This window comes from Pyricularia pennisetigena (genome assembly GCF_004337985.1).
Source record: "Pyricularia pennisetigena strain Br36 chromosome 4 map unlocalized Pyricularia_pennisetigena_Br36_Scf_6, whole genome shotgun sequence".
Lineage (NCBI taxonomy): Eukaryota > Fungi > Ascomycota > Sordariomycetes > Magnaporthales > Pyriculariaceae > Pyricularia > Pyricularia pennisetigena.
Genome location: NW_021940918.1, coordinates 1,636,855 through 1,655,576, shown reverse-complemented (window position 1 = coordinate 1,655,576; position 18,722 = coordinate 1,636,855). Strand labels below are relative to the sequence as shown.

The window sequence follows — 18,722 nt, the reverse complement described above, 5'->3', positions numbered from 1 at the left end:
CAAGGTGGCGGGGCTGCAGATTATGGAGAACAGTGTCCACAGCTTTCAGGGCCAATCAACAACTGAGGGTTATCGCCACTCTTGAGTTTTGACGCGACGACCTCGGCTGACCCGCGGTTGCGCGTTGCGCTGCTCCGTCAGTACATAATTGTTCAACATAACCATTGCATGATCAGCTGGCGCCAGGTCGCCATATGACCTTGGGCACCAGATGGGACTCTTGGAGCCTCCGTCATGGACCCTGGGGATTATGATACCAACACACTACTTATTGTACGCGATCCGGGTTCCTGTCTTGCTTGCCGTTTTCGAAACCTATTGAGAACTGACCAATGTCCTGTTCGTCTTGAATGCAGAATGACATAGCTTCCATTGCCTTCCGCGTGTACGAACCTGTATTCTCCTCTTCGGCATATACATTTGCTGCCTCCGACGTCGAGAGGGACCTGAGAAAAGATGGACACCTCGTCTATGCTGACGGCATCCGCCGAGGAATTTGGTGCTTCTACCTTGTCGGGAAGGAAGGCTCGAATGTCACTCAGACCCCACCGCAAAGCCTGGGGGCATCATTGGAAGTATGTGGTTATAAACTCAATCGAGTCGACGAGGGCGGCTTCGAGCCCATAGGACTGCTCAAGACCCGACATACTGCCACAGGCGCACTCAACCCAAGGAGCAGCGCCTCGCCTGCCGGTTCCGTCATGGAACAGCAGTCTTCCCGCAGCGCGCAATCGCCTGGTTCTTTGCCCCAACAAACTTGGACCACTGGCCCGCAGGATCAGGAAGCCAAGCTCGACGCAAGAGGCTACTCGAGCGTGCCAGTCAGGGAAATATATGGCTATTTCATCAAGGCTACGCTTTCTAGTCTTTCAACTGCGTTCTGTTCAGTCACTGGAGCCATAGCGCTTAATTCGCGCACATTCCTGCTGCCATCTCAAGCCTTTGCAAGCACGGAAGGCACCGTCGGACCGCACATCCCGAGAGCAAACCTCGCAACACTCCGTATCTACCTGACGACTACAGGATCACTCGTAATGAGTCTCACTGTTTCCTGTGTGGAAGACCTCATGGCATCTGCGGATCGTATTGCAGCCAACCCTATGGCTGCAAAAGTTCCAGTGCTTGTGGCGCCATTAGGTGCTTTTGGCACGCTCCAAGGTGTCGTTGATGGTGCGGTTGGCATTACTCATTGCTCACCGCAATCTCCAGAAGCCCAAGTAGCCAGCTTGCGGCGGGACATGGATGGTAGTGTGGGCCGCTACAAGGACGATTGCATTCAGTTACTACGACTACGAGGAATCCCGCTTTCTGTTCTTGAGGAGACGTCATGGGTTATAATTCATTCGTTGAGGAAGAGAGTATCCAAGCAGGCGTTGGACGGCAAAGCTACTCCCGGTGGTTTTCACGGCGCTGGGTCCCTCTGCTGGCCATCCGTGCTCTGCTTCCATAAAGCTCCTCGAGTATATCAACAACCAGGTGCCCCACCCAGCAGCGTCTCTGGTGGATTCAATGCGAAGTCGTTGGACCCCTTATCATTTGCAAGTTCCTGGCTTTTAGGCTCCGAGAAGCGCGACTCTATGCTACTCAAGCGTCAGAAAGAGAGGGAGGCTTCCGTCGCCTCACGACACGTGGGGGACAAGGAGAGCTTGGCACAGACTCTCAGTACATATTCACCCCTTGCCTTGCGGCGACAGAGCAACTCCAACGCGCCGCCTGTCCCCGGAGCGATGTATCCAACGCCACCGGACGGTGTCCAAAATCCTGCTGCTGTGGCCCAGTACCTTGAAGCAGCTGTGTCAAGTCCAGCCAACGCTGTCAGCGTCACTGCCGTTGCTCCAAATGACGTCGACACAGTCATGACACAGGCAGGTGGCATGGGTGAAGCTTTTACCGAAGGCTGGGATAACGCAGATAAGCGCGCGGATAGTGGATACCTCGAGATATCCGGCGGCATGGGCTCTGATATATTCGGCGACAACAATATCACGGATGCCGACTTCAACTTTTTCGACGATCAGCCTGGGGGTGGAGACCTGGACTTTTCCAGTGCAGCCGGCGAGACTGGTGGCACATTGGACTTGACTGTCCCAAAGCTTCCCAGCTTTGAGGGACTGCCACAAAACCCGCCCACGAAACCCCCCGTCCCACCGCCTCCTGTGCCTGTGTTCGCAAAGCCGGAATTGAGGCATGCGCGGAGTAGCATGATGGGCAATGCACGACAGGCTAATGGGGAAAACCGGACACGCAAACAAGCTGCGGCGGGTATTAAGCGGGTACCTAGCCCATTTAACGCCAATACTGTGTATAAGCGAGTTAGAGCATCGCTGTCATTGCAGAGCCTGCCCAAAAGTCCTGTTACGGCAATATCTACCATGAGGCGGGGAAGCATATATGAGAAATTAGGGTTCGACTCGTCGCTTGCAGTGAACAATAGCAAGTATCAAGAAAACGGCAAGTTCGGGTATCGTTGGGACTCAAATCCAGGACAGAGGGATGCAGCTCATGTTTCGGCCCCTACCACGACGAGCTATTTCCAGCGTCATGGTAAAAAGCGCGCCAAGTTAAAAGAAGCACCAGAGCAAGTTGGCGCTCTTGTGGCCAAGATCACAGGGGATCTAGAAGCCAGTTCTCTTCACCAGAGCCCGACGAAAATTGAAGACCAACCGTCGGACGACGACTTGAGCCTAGTATCGGACGTGGACGACTCAAGCTATACCAGCGATGAACCTTCTTCACCGACAAAGTCCATTGCAACCAGGCGTCGTCCGGAGGACGATGCTAATTCCATGGCGTTATCTCTAAGAGATTTTGAAAACAAAGGCGCGCCTTCGCCCCAGCTTCCTGTAAACCTTTCTAGGTTTGCCAACGAGCCTCTTGAGCTGCCTCTTGCCAAATATTTTGCCGATCCTCAGTCGGTCGAGTTGCAAGGGTCATTGACGGACGAGGATTTGATCAACACGGCTCAGATTCTGACTGAACAGGCAGCTACTGGGCTCTTGCGGTTAACGACGCCCCCACTCGACTCTGACTTTGCGAACTCGAGGGAAACGCGTCGCAACCTGGCCCTCTGTAATCGGCATTGTTTACAAGTGCTTTGTTCTGTTCTTCCGTCGTCGCTACGTGGGACGAATGAAAGTCGCTTCAAGGGACTCGTTGATTTGCAAGATGTTCCAATACTGGGCCCGCCACCTCGACAACAGGCTAGACCACCCGGCAGTGTGGAACAGATAAGGCCCAGTGTATTTCAAATCCAGCCGCCACAGTTCGAGCTGCGACGTCATGAAACCCGCCTTTCCTTGCTTCCTTCTTGCATGGACTTTTGGGAGAGTCTTGGGCTAGGACCATCGCAGGGACCCAAAGATGTCCATGCGGTTTGTGTTTTCCCTGAGAAGGGTGGTATGTCGGATCACGTGGACACGTTTTTGAACCGCATGCGGAATGTTTACGAATCTCTCAAGCTTGGAACCTTTGAGCGGCTGCCCTCGACCAGCAGTATCTCGGAAGGACTGCTGTCCTATGAAGCCGAGGGCAGCTCTGTGTCCGTAGTTGAGTCTCCAGGGTCACTCATGCCACCACAAACCACGCCAGTGGCGGATCAGATGGGGAGATTGAGCCAGGCCCTCGCAGCTGCGGCAGTCGATCGCAAAAACTTTGTTGTATTTTTCATCTACAACCCGGAAAACCCAGCTTCGATCGTTGACTGCTGTGCAGCATTCCAGCGTCTTTACGAGCTGTTTAAGAGAATATTGACAGAAAAACGTTTGTCTGTTACCAACGAGCTCGTACTGCAGCTTATACCCCTCGACATTGTAGCAGCGCCATCATCTCTGGCCATACCGGCACCTTCAGAATATATAAGGCTGTCTTTGGAAACATACGACCGTTGCACTGTCTGCGATGGTTCAATGCCTATGCCAGCTGTCATTCTGGAGCAATCGCTACCAAGAGTGATTGATTTCAAGCTAACTGGCACGTCGTCCACAAACGTGCTGCACGAAAACTCGTGCATGCACGTTGCGTATGCACAGAGTGTCGACGAGCGCTGGATCACCGCGGCATGGACTGATAACCGCGGCCTCAAGCAGATGACTGCTTCATACTGCCTGGGCAGAAGGGAAAGACCGTTGGCGACCTCTTTCGCAAAGGTGGCGCAGGAGATATGGGAAACCACCCAAGACGTTATCTCGGCTTGGAAGGTTCACTGGCAGATCATCATCTCCAAGTGTGGTCCTATGGAGCCGCATGAAATCGAGGTCTGGACGAGCCTCCAGCAAGGCGAAGCGAAGGAACCTACGACCAGTCTCACCTTATTGGCAGTAGATACTGACCCAACGTTGCACCTCATTCCGCCTGCAGTGAAGATACCATTGTCTGCCCCCACTGCATTCTATACCACACCGGCGTCGACACCGCAAGCTTCGGTCATGTCACCAGACGGCAACGCTCCCGCAACACCTATGGGGGCTGCTGGTGGGTCAGCAGTCCCAACGACCCCGGGCGCCGAGACCGCACCGGCCGAGTCGGATCCTGACACCATACTTTTGGACATTACTGATACCACATGGGGAGCTGTACTGTCGCATCGGCTTAACAACGCGGCTTCTGTTGTGGAACTGAATCCTACATTGGTGAGCGGCTACTTGGTCAAGCGTGGAGGTACGCGGGTGGAGGACCCGCCGGTTGTGATGGAGGTCAATGTCATGTACACAGAGGGCAACCCGCGCATGTACGAAGCGTTGCTCAGGGAAATGCTGACATATTTCAGGGGTCTCGGGTCTTTGGCCCGGGCCAGGGGTATGGTTGATCGCGATACGGATATCAGGCCATGGCATGTGGCTGCTGCCGAGAAAGGTGTGCAGGTTTTGTACCAACTTATGTGATGAGGCTTATGAGGGATGATGCGGTAAGGGATGTGGTGAAGAAGGCATGTTAGAATATTAAGGGGATCCTGTCTTTCAAGCTGGAAATCCTAGATATATACTTCATTTTATTTTTTTTTTTTTTTTTTTCTTATTCCTTCGAGGCATCTGCGATCGCGTAGGCAATCTGCTGTGTAGCAAGACATTGCTTCTATATACCTTATGCAACATCGATGCTCTGACTGCTCATAAACATCAGACTCCTTCTAGCTGTTCAGGACAGAGGCGGAGCCGGGAAAGAGAAACTCAAAGTTCTCAAGGGCCTGCTTGCTGCGGCCCTCGGGCTTGGTCATGAACTTGACAGCGCCGACCGAGGCGCCCTCGAGGTGCTTGGCGTTGACGACGTCGGCGTTTTGCGCCTCGGCCAGGCGGTCGAGGACGGCGGCCACGAGACGCCTCGCATTGGCGCCGTTGGCGGCCATGAATCCCATAACCATGGCGACGTCGACGTCGTCGCTCGAGTGCCAGCAGTCGTAGTCGGTGGCCATGCAGATGGGCTGGTAGGCGAGCTCGGCCTCGCGAGCGAGCTTGGCCTCGGGCAGGGTGGACATGTTGATGACGGAGCCGCCCCACGAGCGGTACATGTGCGACTCGGCGCGGGTCGAGAACTGAGGTCCCTCTGTTGAGACAGGGCATTTCAGTAGTGTGTCAGTAAAATCTGCGTAACGTGACGTTCCTTACATATGTAGCAAAATTTGGGAAACGAGCCGGCAGAGGGAGAAAAAGAAAGAAAGAAAGAAAAAAAAAAGTCCAAGGTCAAGGAGAGGTTGTGGAAGTATCAAGGGAACGTACCCATGACCACAACGGTGCCCTTGTCGTGGAGCACGACGCCGTCGCCCGACATGGCATCGGCGCAGGTCTTGATGACGGCGGCGACTTTTTCGTCAAAGGGATCGGCGAAGCCGACGTGGCCGACGAGGCCACCGTCGAAAAAGGTGAAAGGGCGCACGCCCTTTGTGCGGTCGATGGCCTGGTCGGGCAGCACAAAGTCCATGGGTTTGATGTGCTCCTGTAGGCTGCCAACGGCCGTGAAGGCGACGACGCAGCGGACGCCGACGCGGCGCAGGGCGGCCATGTTGGCGCGGCTGGGCACCTCGTGCGGCGCCAGCTGGTGGTGCAGGCCGTGGCGGGACAGGAACGCCACGGCAATGTCGCCGTGCTCGAGGATCTGGATTGGCGACGACGGCTCGCCCCACGGCGTGCTCACGCGGAGCGCGGCCACCGGGGTGAAGCCCTCGAGCTTGCTGAGACCCGTGCCACCGATGACACCGATGCGGACGGGTTCTTTTTTTTTTTTTTTTACTCTGGGTTAGTGTGCTTCTGGTGGCATTGTTTAGGAAGAAAAAAGGTGTGGAAACGGTTTAAAGAGTATCACGGCCGCGATGCCTGGGTAGCTTTGATGTTGATATCTTTCTTACTTTTGGTGTACTCGCTCGGGAGCTTGGCGAGCACTTGCTCAATAGATTCAGACATTTCGCGAGATTTTCAACTTTCTCAAGTGATGAGATGAAGAATGTGAGTATCTTCCACTTTCAGTTGAGGGTCCGGTTCTCTATTGCGATGGCCTCTGACTTTTTATAACGCAATTTTCAAAGAGCGTGATTTGTCAAGGTTGATTACATGCAGCTGCGATAAAGGGAAAATAGAGTGATTTAGCAGCATGACACAATCTTGTTAGGCTCCACAGCCATGTCCCTACGAGGTATGTCTTCGTCTTGGAATCTTACGTACACTTTTGAGTACCCAGGTGGCTAGATACTTGGTTTTTTTTTTTTTTTCTTATATAGTTGGCATTTAAAATGCATAATCATGGGAACAAGTATTTGATTCCAGCTCAACTGTAACACTGTTCTTTCCAAGGGCTCATGGGCAAAAGTGCGACTGACAGGCGCGCAGGTCCATTGTCAATGTGCTGTGTTTCTAGGTGGCAGGCACATCTGAAGCAATCATCAGATGCTATGTTTTACATTGTCTTTTAGACCCTGACTGGAGCTGTAGATTCATGCCATCGGCTGAAACAAAATAAGCTTTTTTCCCCTTTTTCTTTTTGACTTGGTCTATGTTTTGCCATATTGGATTTCCCCCTAGAATCACAACGCTGTAATCGGGTGTTGTTTTCTACCCCGCCTTAACACAGTCGTTATTTTCCAGTGATCGCTAGGCACAAGACACGCAGGCAAAAAGCCCCACTCCACAGCAATGCTTCGGAAGTGCTGGACCCACACGGCGAAAATTAAATTCAAGTCTTGGTTGCCATCAACGGCAGATAGTAAATCCCAAGTTGGCCGCCGGTCTACATGTTTTTGCTCAGAGTATAATCCTTGTCTGTTGTGAAGAGGACAAGAAAAAGAAAGCCCGATAAAAACCAGTACCTCACCAACATACTACAACTTAAGCCATAGCAACCGCAATACTGCTCAGCCTTTATATTTGACAAACTGCTCGATCTTTTCTTGGTCCGCAGCGTCCGGCTATTGACCGGTTACAATGCCGCCTGTGGCCATGGGCAGCAGTGTGCCCCCCGTGGACCGCATCAGTTCCCATTCAAATGAGACCATCGAGGAGCGATGTTTCCACGGCGTCCTGATATGCCTGGAGGGTCACTACTCTGAGTCGCCCCTCATGGGCCCCCAAACTTCGGTCAAGGTTACGAGCATGGTCGCCAAGACTCTAGAGAAAACCCATACGTACAAGGACGTCCGGTAAGTGTGGATTTTTTTTTTTTATCTTATTAGTCTTCGAGCTCGGTAAAGTGTAGTGAACGCTTGGCTTATGCTGACTACTTGTCTACTAGCGAGGCTCTGTCCAAGAACGTGAGCATATGGATGTATCTCTGCAAGATATTTGCATCCGCCATCCCGACGTTGAGCAAGCGCTCCGTTGGGTCCAGCGCTCTTGACAAGGACATGGACACCCGAGAAAGCACGGGTCTGATCCTCAAGAACTATGCCTTGTTGAAGGAAGACTTGCAGCTGCTTAACAAGCTGATGCATATTGCCCGCAACCTGTTGGTCACCTCGGAACCTGAGGTCCCCCAGGACATCTGCACCGCAGTTCAGTTTGACCAGATGGTCTATCAAACAATCACCCTTTGCGTCAACGTCACCAGCAAGGGATGTGATGCCGAAGGGCTGGATGACGTCTCGAAGCTAAGGCTATCCGAGATAACTGAACTCTGTAAGTTCTGTTAATTTCAGGGGATGCACACACTCTCCGTCGTTGCCCGGTTCGCTTTGTACTAACAGCCATCCAAGACAAAAAGTTGATGGTCACTTCTCTCCAGCAGGCCCACAACTGGACAGCCAAAAACGACCGCAACAAGATGTCATTCTGGTATCACGTTTTGTTCGAGGACGATTCAACCGCCGACGACGATGAGACGGATTTCCGCATTGAAGTGGCCAAAACTGAAGTGTGGCACTGGATTGAGCGCAACGTCACAATGTGTGAAAAAGCCCGTGCTCTTCTCAAGGACTATCACGAGAAGCAAGCCCATGCGCCGCCCGGGTTGCTGCCTCAGATAGGCCCATGGGCATGCAACTGGCTAGAGGATGAGGTATACAAAGCCCGCGTCGTGCACCCACACCCTACCACCGAACCTGTCTGGAACGAGCAGGAGCCGGACAAGTTCGAGCAGGACAAGGCGTATGGGCGTGTCTCACATGAGATAGACATGTGGTGGACCAGAGCTCGAGACGAGAACTACTCGGAGTGGAGAGTCCCAATGCCTTCTGTTGAGTTTGCCCAAAAGCGCGCCGAGGCTTGCAAGGTAAACCTCCTCAACCAGTACACCGCTTATCGGGAGGGGGACTATGAGGATGACGACGAGGGCAGCTTTGAGTATGCCGAGGTCGAGGGCGAAGAGGACCTCGAGCCCGAGGCTGAAGGTTCTATCCACGACGGGCCCAGGGATGACTCGCGCAGCCTCGTTCAGGGTTATGTCGAGGACATGAACGAAGAGGACGAGGAAGAGGAGGGTGATGAGGGGGATGACGACGCCGAATCCTATGGGGATGGGCCGATGACCGGCCTGCTCACTGAAATCCCCAACATTCTCGATCCCAAGCAAATCGAGGCGCTCCATATGATTGTCAAATCATGCATGGTAGACACGGTCAACAGTCTTGCCCCGTACGAAAACAGACAACGGACCAGGTGTCGCATGTTCATCGCTCTGGAGTGTGGCAAAAGCCTTCTTAGGGAGATGCTGGTCTTCATCGCCGTCTGGGAGAAGGATGAGGCATCTCTGATCTTCCAGATCACGACGCAAATTGTCGAGGCTCTCCACCATAATGCCCTCCTTCCTTACACATGGAAGGCCCTGCGCATTCCAAAAGACATCACTTCGCCTGCTCAGACGGTTCTCCTCCGTCTTATCAATCACATGTACCGCACACAACCCAAAAACGCTCCGGCGCCCGAGTCCCCGGCCGAAAAGCACGTGGCTGACAACCGCATTCGCCTCTTACACTTCCTCTTCATCAACTTCCGCAGTCGAATCGTGCCCGAGTGCCTCGCCCTCATGGTTATACAAGCGCACATAAGAGAGCGCGAGATCCACGAGGCCGATTTCCCCGTGGACAACTGGGACATGGAGAGAGCCAAGGACGGTTTGGCTCAGTTCCTTGACTTCCTCATCACCGCCGCCGAAGACTACGAGCTTCGCACCAAACTGATCGAGTGGGATGCCACATACGAGCTGGTAACACTTTTGAGGAACCTAGAGAGAGCCGTGGAAAAGAAGCCACTGGTTTCGATGCCTGCCATGGCCGGCCATAGCCCCAATACGACTGGCTCCGCCTCACCGGCAATGCCTCATCCCCCCCACGCCCATGCCAACGGGGACGATGATCTTGATGGCCACCCGCCGCCCCCCACCCCACCAGTTGTGCCTCCCGGCCAGGAAGCAGCATACAAATACCCATGGCCTGAGGTCAAGTGTCAGGTACTTGCGCTGCTTGCAGCTCTTCTCCAGCCCCCTCCTGGCAAGACAACACCAGGAAACGAGATTGTGCAGAAGAAGGTGGTTCAGTACAACGGCATGCCCGCGCTCCTCAATTCTAGTCTTTACGATGACAACAACCGGTTTGCTCGCGAGAGAGTCCAGCTTTGCCTCAAGTGGCTTCTCGATGGCGGCGTGGAAGCCAACCAATTTGTCAACAATCTGGTCAAGGTGAAAGAGGCTGAGGATGGCGAGGCGAGGGCCAAAGCGGCAGCAAGCAATCAAAGTGCTGCAGCTGCCTCTCCTCCACCACCAACTGCTGCCAATGCAAAATCTGCCCCGACGAATAACGGCAAGCCCAAGCCCGGCGAGGTCACGACTGTGCGCATCGATGGCATCGAGGGAGAGGTCAAAGTCAAAGTCCAAGCCTATACGCCGCCTGCTGGAAATGCCGCCAACGCTCCAAAGTCTGGAGAGGCAAAAGATGCGCCAGAACTGGTCGCTGCTTCTTCTTCGACAGGTCTGCCTACTCGCTCAGCCCCGCAGCCTGCTGCTGCTGCTCCTGCCACAGCCGGGCCGCCAAGGCCTTCCAACGATGCTGATAGAGAATACATGTAAGGGCTTACTCGTATGGAAAACTTTGATTCTTTTTTTTTTTTTTTTTTTTTTCTTGTCTTTCGTCTGATCACATCCCACGAGAACCCGAAAAAAAAAAAGAAAAAAAATCATTCTGCCAAGTATTATGCCTTTTTTCTTATTCTCTTCTCATCCTTTCGCGGTCGCCCACACAATTTCTGTCGTTGTACCTCGTGTCGATACCGACGCTGCTATGTGATGGAAAAAAAAAAAAAAAAACAAAAAGAAAAAAAGAGGGGGAAATGATGCTTGCCGTCACTTCGCTTGCTACCAAAACCCTCTTGTCATTTCATCACATCCAAAGACAAAACAACATTCTTATTCTTACCCGCGTTGAATCATAGGAACAAGTTGAGCGAGGCCATAGAATCATTAGTCCTCCCCGGCCTGCAGAGCATAGGGGGAGCACAGGGACAGGTGGGGCAAGGAGCAGCAGCGGCAGCAGCAGCAGCAGCAGGCCTATCAGTGCCGCTCCTCGGGCCGGGCGCCGACGCGCTCGCCGGGACGCCCGGCGCCGAGCAGGGGGCCGCATTGCTCCTCGAATCCATGATAGGCCTATACCAGATGGGTGCCCAGCAGCGCGGCATCCAGGTCGAGGTCCCTGAGGAATGGAGGCGGCTGCTGCGCGACGGCTGGGAGGCCAGGATTCCCACCGTCTCCGAGTGGCTCAGGCAGCGCGTACTCGAATTCGAGGCCAGAATACCCGAGGAGTTTCTGAAGCGTGTCGAGGAGCAGCACGAGGCGAGGAGTCGGACCCCGCCTGGTGGCGGCGGCGCAAAGGACAGCGGGAACTAGATTTCTTCATTTTCTTTTTGAGGCTTTGGGTTTTGACAAGCAAGCGAAAATGAAAGTGATTTTTCCATCAAACTATGGATGTGCGGCAGATTTCTTTTTTTCTTTTTTTTTTTTTTTTCCTTACGGTGGTATTTCTTTACAACCTGGTATTGCGACCAGACAGATGCTTTTGCTTTTATTAACATTACTGCTTAACTGGCATACAGTAAAAAAATAAAATAAAAAAGATTATAAAGCATCTCTCTAGTAGATTCGGCATCTTTAAAGAATTATACAGACCATGCATGGTACTTTCTATCTTTTGGAACAAAAGGCAGATTGAACCGATTTGAGCAACGTCTAGATTACTTTTCTCATGACCTAACCACAGCCTTGAGCCACTACCAACCCAATCGTCCTTGTTCGTAACCGACTCCCGCCTTTTCTGTGCCTCGGTGTCATTCATATATACGTCACAACTTCGAATGGTTTGCTCTTTTTTTTTTTTTTTCTGTTTCTGATTTTGACCTGTCGGCCTCTTATTCATCACCATGCGCTATCGTCTTCAATTTGAATTTGCCGGTGGTGCTCTTAATCCCTACCTGCGGGACCACGCGAGCCTTCTTCGACGGCAGCCAGGATCAAATCCTTGGCCTTCTCAACCCCTTCCCTGGTTCCCACGACCTCGATGGGGTCGTCGCTACCCTGCTTGGGCACGGTTATGCTACAGCCGCTCTGCTTGCGGATCTGGTTGACCTTGCTACCGCCCTGGCCAATGACAAATCTATAAGTGCGAGGGTCCGACAAGGTAAGATATCCGGTAGCGCTGGGCTTCTTGGCCTGGGCCAAGGCAGCCTCGAAGAGCTTCTTGGCCTTCTCGACGTTCTCCTCCGAGCCACGGAACACCCAAGGGATTGTGCCATCCTCGTCGGATCCGGATGTGTTGGCCTCCACGACATGCCACGAGTGCGCGTTGGCATCGGGCTCGTCCGTAATCAGAGGCAGGGCGCCACCGCCATTAGAGCGAGTCTGTTGGCTGGGCCTAGGAGGCACCTGGTGACCTGCGTGGTCGACAGTCACTTGAAGGTCGTTGCGAAGCTTACGGAAGAACTGACCACCCCCGGACACTGAGTGGTGCAGGTTGCGAGGGACTTCGACAGTCTCGCCCTGCTGCTCCTTGATCAGGGACAGAATGTGCTCCTTGGCCGCGTTCACGTCCGATGGTTGACCAGAGATCTTGACATCCGTCTTGCCATCGCCCTGCTTGGGGATGTCGATGGATACCTTGAACTTGTTCTCCATTTGTCGCTTGACATCTCCACCACGACCAATCAGTGTCCTATGCTTCTCGACGGGGACGTCGATCACATCCGAGACCTGGCTTTCGCGTTGGGACACAATCTCCTGGATCTTGGCGAGGATCTTCTCAACAACCTCGGTGCGGCCTTCGATCTTGATCGTGTTGCCCTCCGAATCCTGCTTAGGGAACCGAACGGTACGAGCAAGCTCACGACGGTCATCGGAACCGCCCGCCGCCACAACAATATCACGAAGTGTTGAGCCTGATTAAGAAGAATATGGTCAGTAGCTCGATCCAGGTGGGTTGTTCAAATCAAGTCAAAGTTGATACTTACCGCCAGGTCCAATAAGCGACTTGTGGAACTTCCTGTCGACTTCAACCTCCCTCACGACAGTGTCATCAAAGACAGACTTCTTCTCCTCGAGAATCTTCTTGGCAGCAGCAACCTGAGACTTTGTACCCTTGATGAGTATCTCAACAGTAGAGTCGGGGGTGTCCCTGCCGTTAGGAATATCGATCTTGGCTCCCGTCTGCTGGCGCAAGGCATCCATGTTTGATCCTCCAGAGCCGATGAAGTGGGGGAGCTGCTTCTGTTGCACAGTGATGGTAGCCGTGAACGAATTGTCCTTGAGGTATTGCACCAGTGACAAAATCTCATCCCGAGCCTCGTCTGCGCCCCTTTTAGGTCCTCGGATTATGACTTCGTCGGGTGCTTGTTGTCTGCGTGGCTTGGCGCCAGCTTCGCTGCCAGCATCACCAGCCGAGTCGTCATCCTTGGCCGGCTTGGCCGAGCGTGGAAAGAAGATCAACACCTTGTACCGAGTTTGCAGACGGTTGATTTGTGCACCCTGTGCCCCAATCAGCTCCCTGTGGAACTTGGGGTCAATCTTGAGAATGTGGGTAGTCTCATCTGCGAGCTGACGACCCAAAGAGAGAATGTGAGACTTGGCAGCTTCGGCCTTTGCCTTTGGTCCCTTGACCTCGACCTTGCCATTGTCAACCTGAATATCAACGTCGAACCTCTCCTTGAGCTCCCTGATGTTGCTGCCGCCCTTGCCAATAAGGTGGTTGGCAAACTTTTGAGGGAATTCGAAATCAAGAGTAAAGCCACGTTCCTTCTCATCCTCTGTCTCCTGGGCCACCCAGGCGTCGATTTTGGCAGCAAGCTTTTCCACAGGGGTCTTGGGCCCACGGAGAATGACCGTTTGACCGATGCTGGACACTCTGAGGGGAATCTGGTCTTCGGGCCTCTTCTGCTGTTCAGCCTTGATAAACCGCTTGAGCTTTTCGTGGAATCTGGCAGGTCTCTTGTTAGCATCCCAACGTCGCTCTCTCTCCTCACTTACGTGCACGGCACAGTGCTCAACTTACTTCTGCGGCACCTCGATGGGATGTGTCAGTATTTCTTCTTGTTGCCTAATGATATCGAGGAGGTGCTTCTCTGCCGCGCGAAGACCCTCTTGGAACTGACGAATTTCAGCCTGAGATGGTGCATTGCGAGGCACTTGGTAGGGCGCGTCGAAAGGAGCGACCTCTTCGAATACCAAGAGAACTGGCGCACCAGCCTCGGAAGTCTCTGGAACGACCATGTTGACGCCATACGTCTCCTTGAGGTTCTTGTTGACCTCTTTCTTGAGATAGGTATGGAAGAAGGGATCGACAGGGACAGTAGCCATGCGGGAGGGAGGGTGACTGTCAACAAGACCCTTGATTTCCGACTGAGCGCGGATCGCGTTCTTGCCGTCACGAGCATAGAGCTCCCAGGGCAAAGCACCGTCCTGGGTATAAGGGGTGTTGATGTGGGTATTGTGCTGCTCTTCAAGGCGCTGGATTTCCCGCCTTTGGCGAAGGTAACGCGTTACGTTACGTGCGTGGGCTGAGGCACCTCCTGGTGCTTGGCGGTGGAAGCGCGAGATGTCCAGGTTCGACATCTGCATGTTCATGGCCAGATCCATGGCACGCTCCATGCCGTTCTGTACCTTGTTCTGCGGGCCAATGATGGTGACGACATCATCCTCACCATCCACAGGCATGACTATCGTGCAGCCAGTTTCGTTGAAGAACTCTTCGGCTGGCAATCCTCGTTCTCCAATGATGAACTGATGTCTTCCCCGCTGGATTGAGGCTTGTTCCAGCTCCAGCTGCTGGTGCAGCTGTTCAGCAATACGCTCAATCTCTGCACGTGCAGCCTGGACTGCAGCGCGCTCACCAGCCACCTGTATCAAGTTCTCCACGGGTGCCGGGTTGAACGTGGGGCGTTGGCCCATGGTTGGTGGCGGCGGCGGCTGCGTTGTGAAAGGCTGGTGCGGGGGTATGCGAACAATCACATCATCGCCCAGCTGTAATTCACGAGAGAGGAAGGGGTAGAACTCGGCGGGGATGTTCTTCAGTTTCGTGGTCACGTTGGCAGAGCGCTCCTTTGCGATGTTCAAGATAGCGTCTTGTGCAGCGCGGGCCGAGACAGCGTTCCCCTCAATCACGACATCGACCATGGCTTCATCATCGTCGTCGACAGGTTGAGCATTGTTGTCCTTGGGCAACTGGATACGTGCTCCAGTCCTCTCTTGTAAAGACTTGATTGTCGCACCCTGTTTTCCGATAATATGCGGCCTTACAGACTGGGGAATAGGGACTGTCACGGTTTGCTAGAGACAAAACACATTTCGGTTCAAATCAGCACAAAGAAGCTACTCGGATCTGCCGGGAAAGCTTTGGCTCGGGTAAAATTACTCACCTTGGCGCCGATCTGCTGCACAAGTTCCCTCAATGCCTGGTTGGCAACATCAGAAGGACCAGTTGCCTCGAAGCGAAGGCGTCCGTTCGGAGCGGTAAGCATTGACACATTGGCGCGAGATTTACGGTTCAAGTCCTTGAGAATATCCGGGATAGGCCGCTTGAGCTGCGAACGGGGCATAACCTGTTGGGGTTCCAAGAGTACGTGTGCGACATTGCGACCGGGGATAGACAGTGATGGAGGGCCACCCTTGGAAGATTCGGAGCCGCCGTTGGCATAGCTGCCACCATGGACATCGGCAGGGCCTTTGGCGTTCCAGATGGGGGCAGCTCCCGAGTTGGCTTTCTTGGGGCCGCCAAGCTCGGGGAACAGCTCATGGGACTTGGTGTCCAGGCTTTTCGACTGACCATACTCGGACTTTTGCTTCAATGTTGGGACAGGGAGATCAGGGTCCTCAGCATCTTCAATGGTAACCGAATGCTTCTGGCGAAGCTGGTCGGCGAGCGAGGTGCTTTGGTCGAGGTCGACCCGATCGGAAGCGGTAGCGGAGGACATGGCGGCGGATGGGTAGCGGATATTCGGTTGCTGGAGACCGATAAACTATGGATTCAAGAGTTTTTAGTCATTCTCAGTCTCGAGAGGATAAAGAAAAAGCGAGTAAGCGGGGTAGGAACTTGGAAGCGTGTAAGCTTTTGGGGTGTTTTGCTCGGGAGGGTTTTTATATTTTATTCCTGGGCCATTTTTGACACCAAGTGCGTGAAGCTTCGAACTTTGACTTGCAGGCTGGCTGCATTGCATGTATGTGGGGTAAGACATGGACCAGACTGAATAAGTTTGCGTCTGCATACCTCTAAGTCGTGATATCAGGCAGGCAGGCAGTCAGAAGTGAGGCGAGGGTCGAGATGCGTGTGGCTCGGGATTTAGAACATGATGTTGCGACTCAAGAGATGATGACGGGTAACAGCGTATGCAACTGGTATGGTAAAGGGCCAGCCGAGAATCTGGACTTTGATAAGTCAGAGTACGATAGATGTCATTAACAGACGAAGTCGTTACCAGAATCAATGAATGGATCCAAGTGAGCCGTTGGGAAGAAGGACAGCGTTGCAGTTGTAGCGTTGACGAAGTTTCTCGATAAAGTCGATTGATTGTGGTGTCCTCCCGAACTTGTGCAGGGATCTTGTTCAATTGGCACCTGCAGCGAGAACCAGTCACAGCCTAGCTTTGAGCCTCTGCCCCACCTCCACAAACCCCACCACGAAGCTTACCCCTGCGGTTGGCTTGAGTGTGAGAGAGAGATATGGATTTGTGTGAGCTGCCAGACCGAGATTCCATCCAGGAGACCACCTAGCTCAAGCATGTTGGTTTGTCACGATAGCTATCGTTAGGGTGCCACAAAAAGGCTCTGGTCCAAGCCTCACTCTTTGCTTGTAGATCTTTCTGTTCATGTAGCTGACGCTCATCTCGATATAGGTGGCCTTGATTAGTGCAAATCATTTCTTGAACCGATCAGTAACCTGGCACTGCAGTAGCTCAGAAGGTTCATCTATGCAAGATTATTATCGTGCTACCACATATTAATATGTCAGCATGTCGGGTGCATCATGCATCACTGCAGAGAAGTGGCGATGATATACCCAAGATAAGGTAGTGAATCAATACGACCCATAGGTCTTGAGTGGGCAAGGCCAGCCCTAAGATCGTCACATGAGAGGCGTTCAATCCTTGGTGAACATATAGGTACCTAGGTAACGAGGGTTTAAGAATGCACCTAGACTCAGACTTAGTACAAGGGCTCATATCAGATTTGAGCATACGGGCAGATGTGCAGAACACTATAAAAATACACCCGCCCATACGCAATTCCCCTCACCCCGAACTATTATGGATTGAGCATGCCGATTCATAATCAGTGTCGTTTTTTCCCTGCCACATTGAAACATTTCGCAGGTCTGATAGGTTTGACTTGTGTCGCCAGCACCTTAGCATTATTCTGCAAGCTTGCTTTTGATAGGCTAGCATGTTTTTTTCCCTTCCTATTACCAGGCAATAGATGAGATGACTCTACAGCCGTTCCCAACTTACAATTATTGTTATTTTTAATAACGTAGAAAGTTTAAAAGACCAGACGAAGAGATGCGCTAGCAGCGTCAAAACGAGAAGAGAAGAAAAGGGGGAGAGAGTGACAGGAAAAGAAAAACAATAAATATTTTTGTCCGGTACGTAATTTTGAGGGTGGTTGCCATCATCAACGGCTTCGAAGAATGCGCAATAGAACCTATTGCGGTCTTCCATCCCGCTCTTGCGTCCGGGGAGCGGCCCGCCTTCCAGAGCAACTGACGTGCAGCCCACGTTTGCGCTGCGTGCCACCACACACATGTTTCGTTGGCGCGCGCATGTGTGCGTTTTGTTTTTGTTCTTTTTTCTAGACTAGCAGCTAGTCTCTGCCTAGCCCCCAGGCCCTTCTGGTAGCTCTGCTGGTAAGGGCGTTCAAAAAAGCGGACAGACGTGATTTGCTCCAAGGTATCGGTGAGGGAGACTATTCAACAGTAACAGCCCCGTGTTGACCGGCATGACAGACAGTCCACCAAACTAATGCATGATACCGCAGGGTCCTGTCGCGATTTAGATGAACGAGAATCACGGTGCGCCCACATACAGACGAAAGCTGAGCTTCGAGGTGAGTATTGATGAATTCGACAATCGATTAATATTATTATCATTATTCTCCGGGACATGTCGAGTTAGCATGGCATTGTATGTACTTGATCCTTTAGAGCGTATCTGCCTCTAGCTTGACATCCGAACCTGCGTAGTCGTGGTTCCAAATCGAATCAAATTATATTACACCATGTTGATAATCACGACTTTCAAGGCTGCGGGCGGGCGTTTGTGTATCTATCAGGCGGATGGATGTTACCTATTACCAAAAAGTGGCCACGGATAGGCACGTAATTCGTACGTGGTTAGATTATCCATCATGCTTGGTCCCAACACTAATATCAGTAGTAGTGGCTGGCTAGAAAAACTGGCGGTTAACAAATGGTCATTAGTGTGCACCAGGCTGGCAGATGCGGGACAACCGTTGCACGTTTGTTCAGTGGCTCGCTTATTTGCAGCGGAAGCTGTCCGCCGTTCTTCTGAGTGAGAACTTGGCGATTATCTATCTCATCAGGTGGTATCGACAATTTGACCATGACTTGAATTGTAACGCCGCACCCCACCAACATCCCCTTAATACGGCTACTTCGCAACATTGGTGATGGGGATTGCGACGTTTACGCAGTATAAAGAAAACATACAGGTGGGAAAATACTACTCTGTATTCTGAACTATTTTTAGCTGACCGGGGAATGGAAAGGGCGAGGGAGAAATATATGATGCCTGGACAATACGAAAGAGCTGTACACACTACGG

The 18,722-nt window shown here is 52.6% G+C and overlaps 4 protein-coding genes across 4 annotated transcripts; 2 read left to right on the top strand and 2 right to left on the bottom strand.

The window, feature by feature from the left end:
• Positions 1-234: 234 nt before the first annotated feature.
• PpBr36_06092 (uncharacterized protein) lies at positions 235-4,880 on the top strand (the record flags this gene model as incomplete). Its single annotated transcript, XM_029893239.1, has 2 exons — positions 235-273; positions 357-4,880. The coding sequence occupies 2 exons, from the start codon at positions 235-237 to the stop codon at positions 4,878-4,880; spliced, it is 4,563 nt and encodes a 1,520-aa protein (XP_029746104.1).
• A 245-nt stretch (positions 4,881-5,125) lies between these two features.
• PpBr36_06091 (uncharacterized protein) lies at positions 5,126-6,392 on the bottom strand (the record flags this gene model as incomplete). The annotated part of the gene is made up of 3 exons (XM_029893238.1): positions 5,126-5,538; positions 5,712-6,203; positions 6,338-6,392. 3 exons carry the CDS (start codon positions 6,390-6,392, stop codon positions 5,126-5,128), a joined length of 960 nt encoding a protein of 319 aa, XP_029746106.1.
• Positions 6,393-7,406: 1,014 nt separating this feature from the next.
• On the top strand, positions 7,407-11,292 carry PpBr36_06090 (uncharacterized protein; the record flags this gene model as incomplete). Its single annotated transcript, XM_029893237.1, has 4 exons — positions 7,407-7,621; positions 7,714-8,096; positions 8,165-10,475; positions 10,842-11,292. 4 exons carry the CDS (start codon positions 7,407-7,409, stop codon positions 11,290-11,292), a joined length of 3,360 nt encoding a protein of 1,119 aa, XP_029746514.1.
• Positions 11,293-11,862: 570 nt separating this feature from the next.
• On the bottom strand, positions 11,863-15,860 carry PpBr36_06089 (uncharacterized protein; the record flags this gene model as incomplete). Its single annotated transcript, XM_029893236.1, has 4 exons — positions 11,863-12,833; positions 12,906-13,867; positions 13,943-15,216; positions 15,306-15,860. The coding sequence occupies 4 exons, from the start codon at positions 15,858-15,860 to the stop codon at positions 11,863-11,865; spliced, it is 3,762 nt and encodes a 1,253-aa protein (XP_029746359.1).
• Between the last annotated feature and the right edge of the window lie 2,862 nt (positions 15,861-18,722).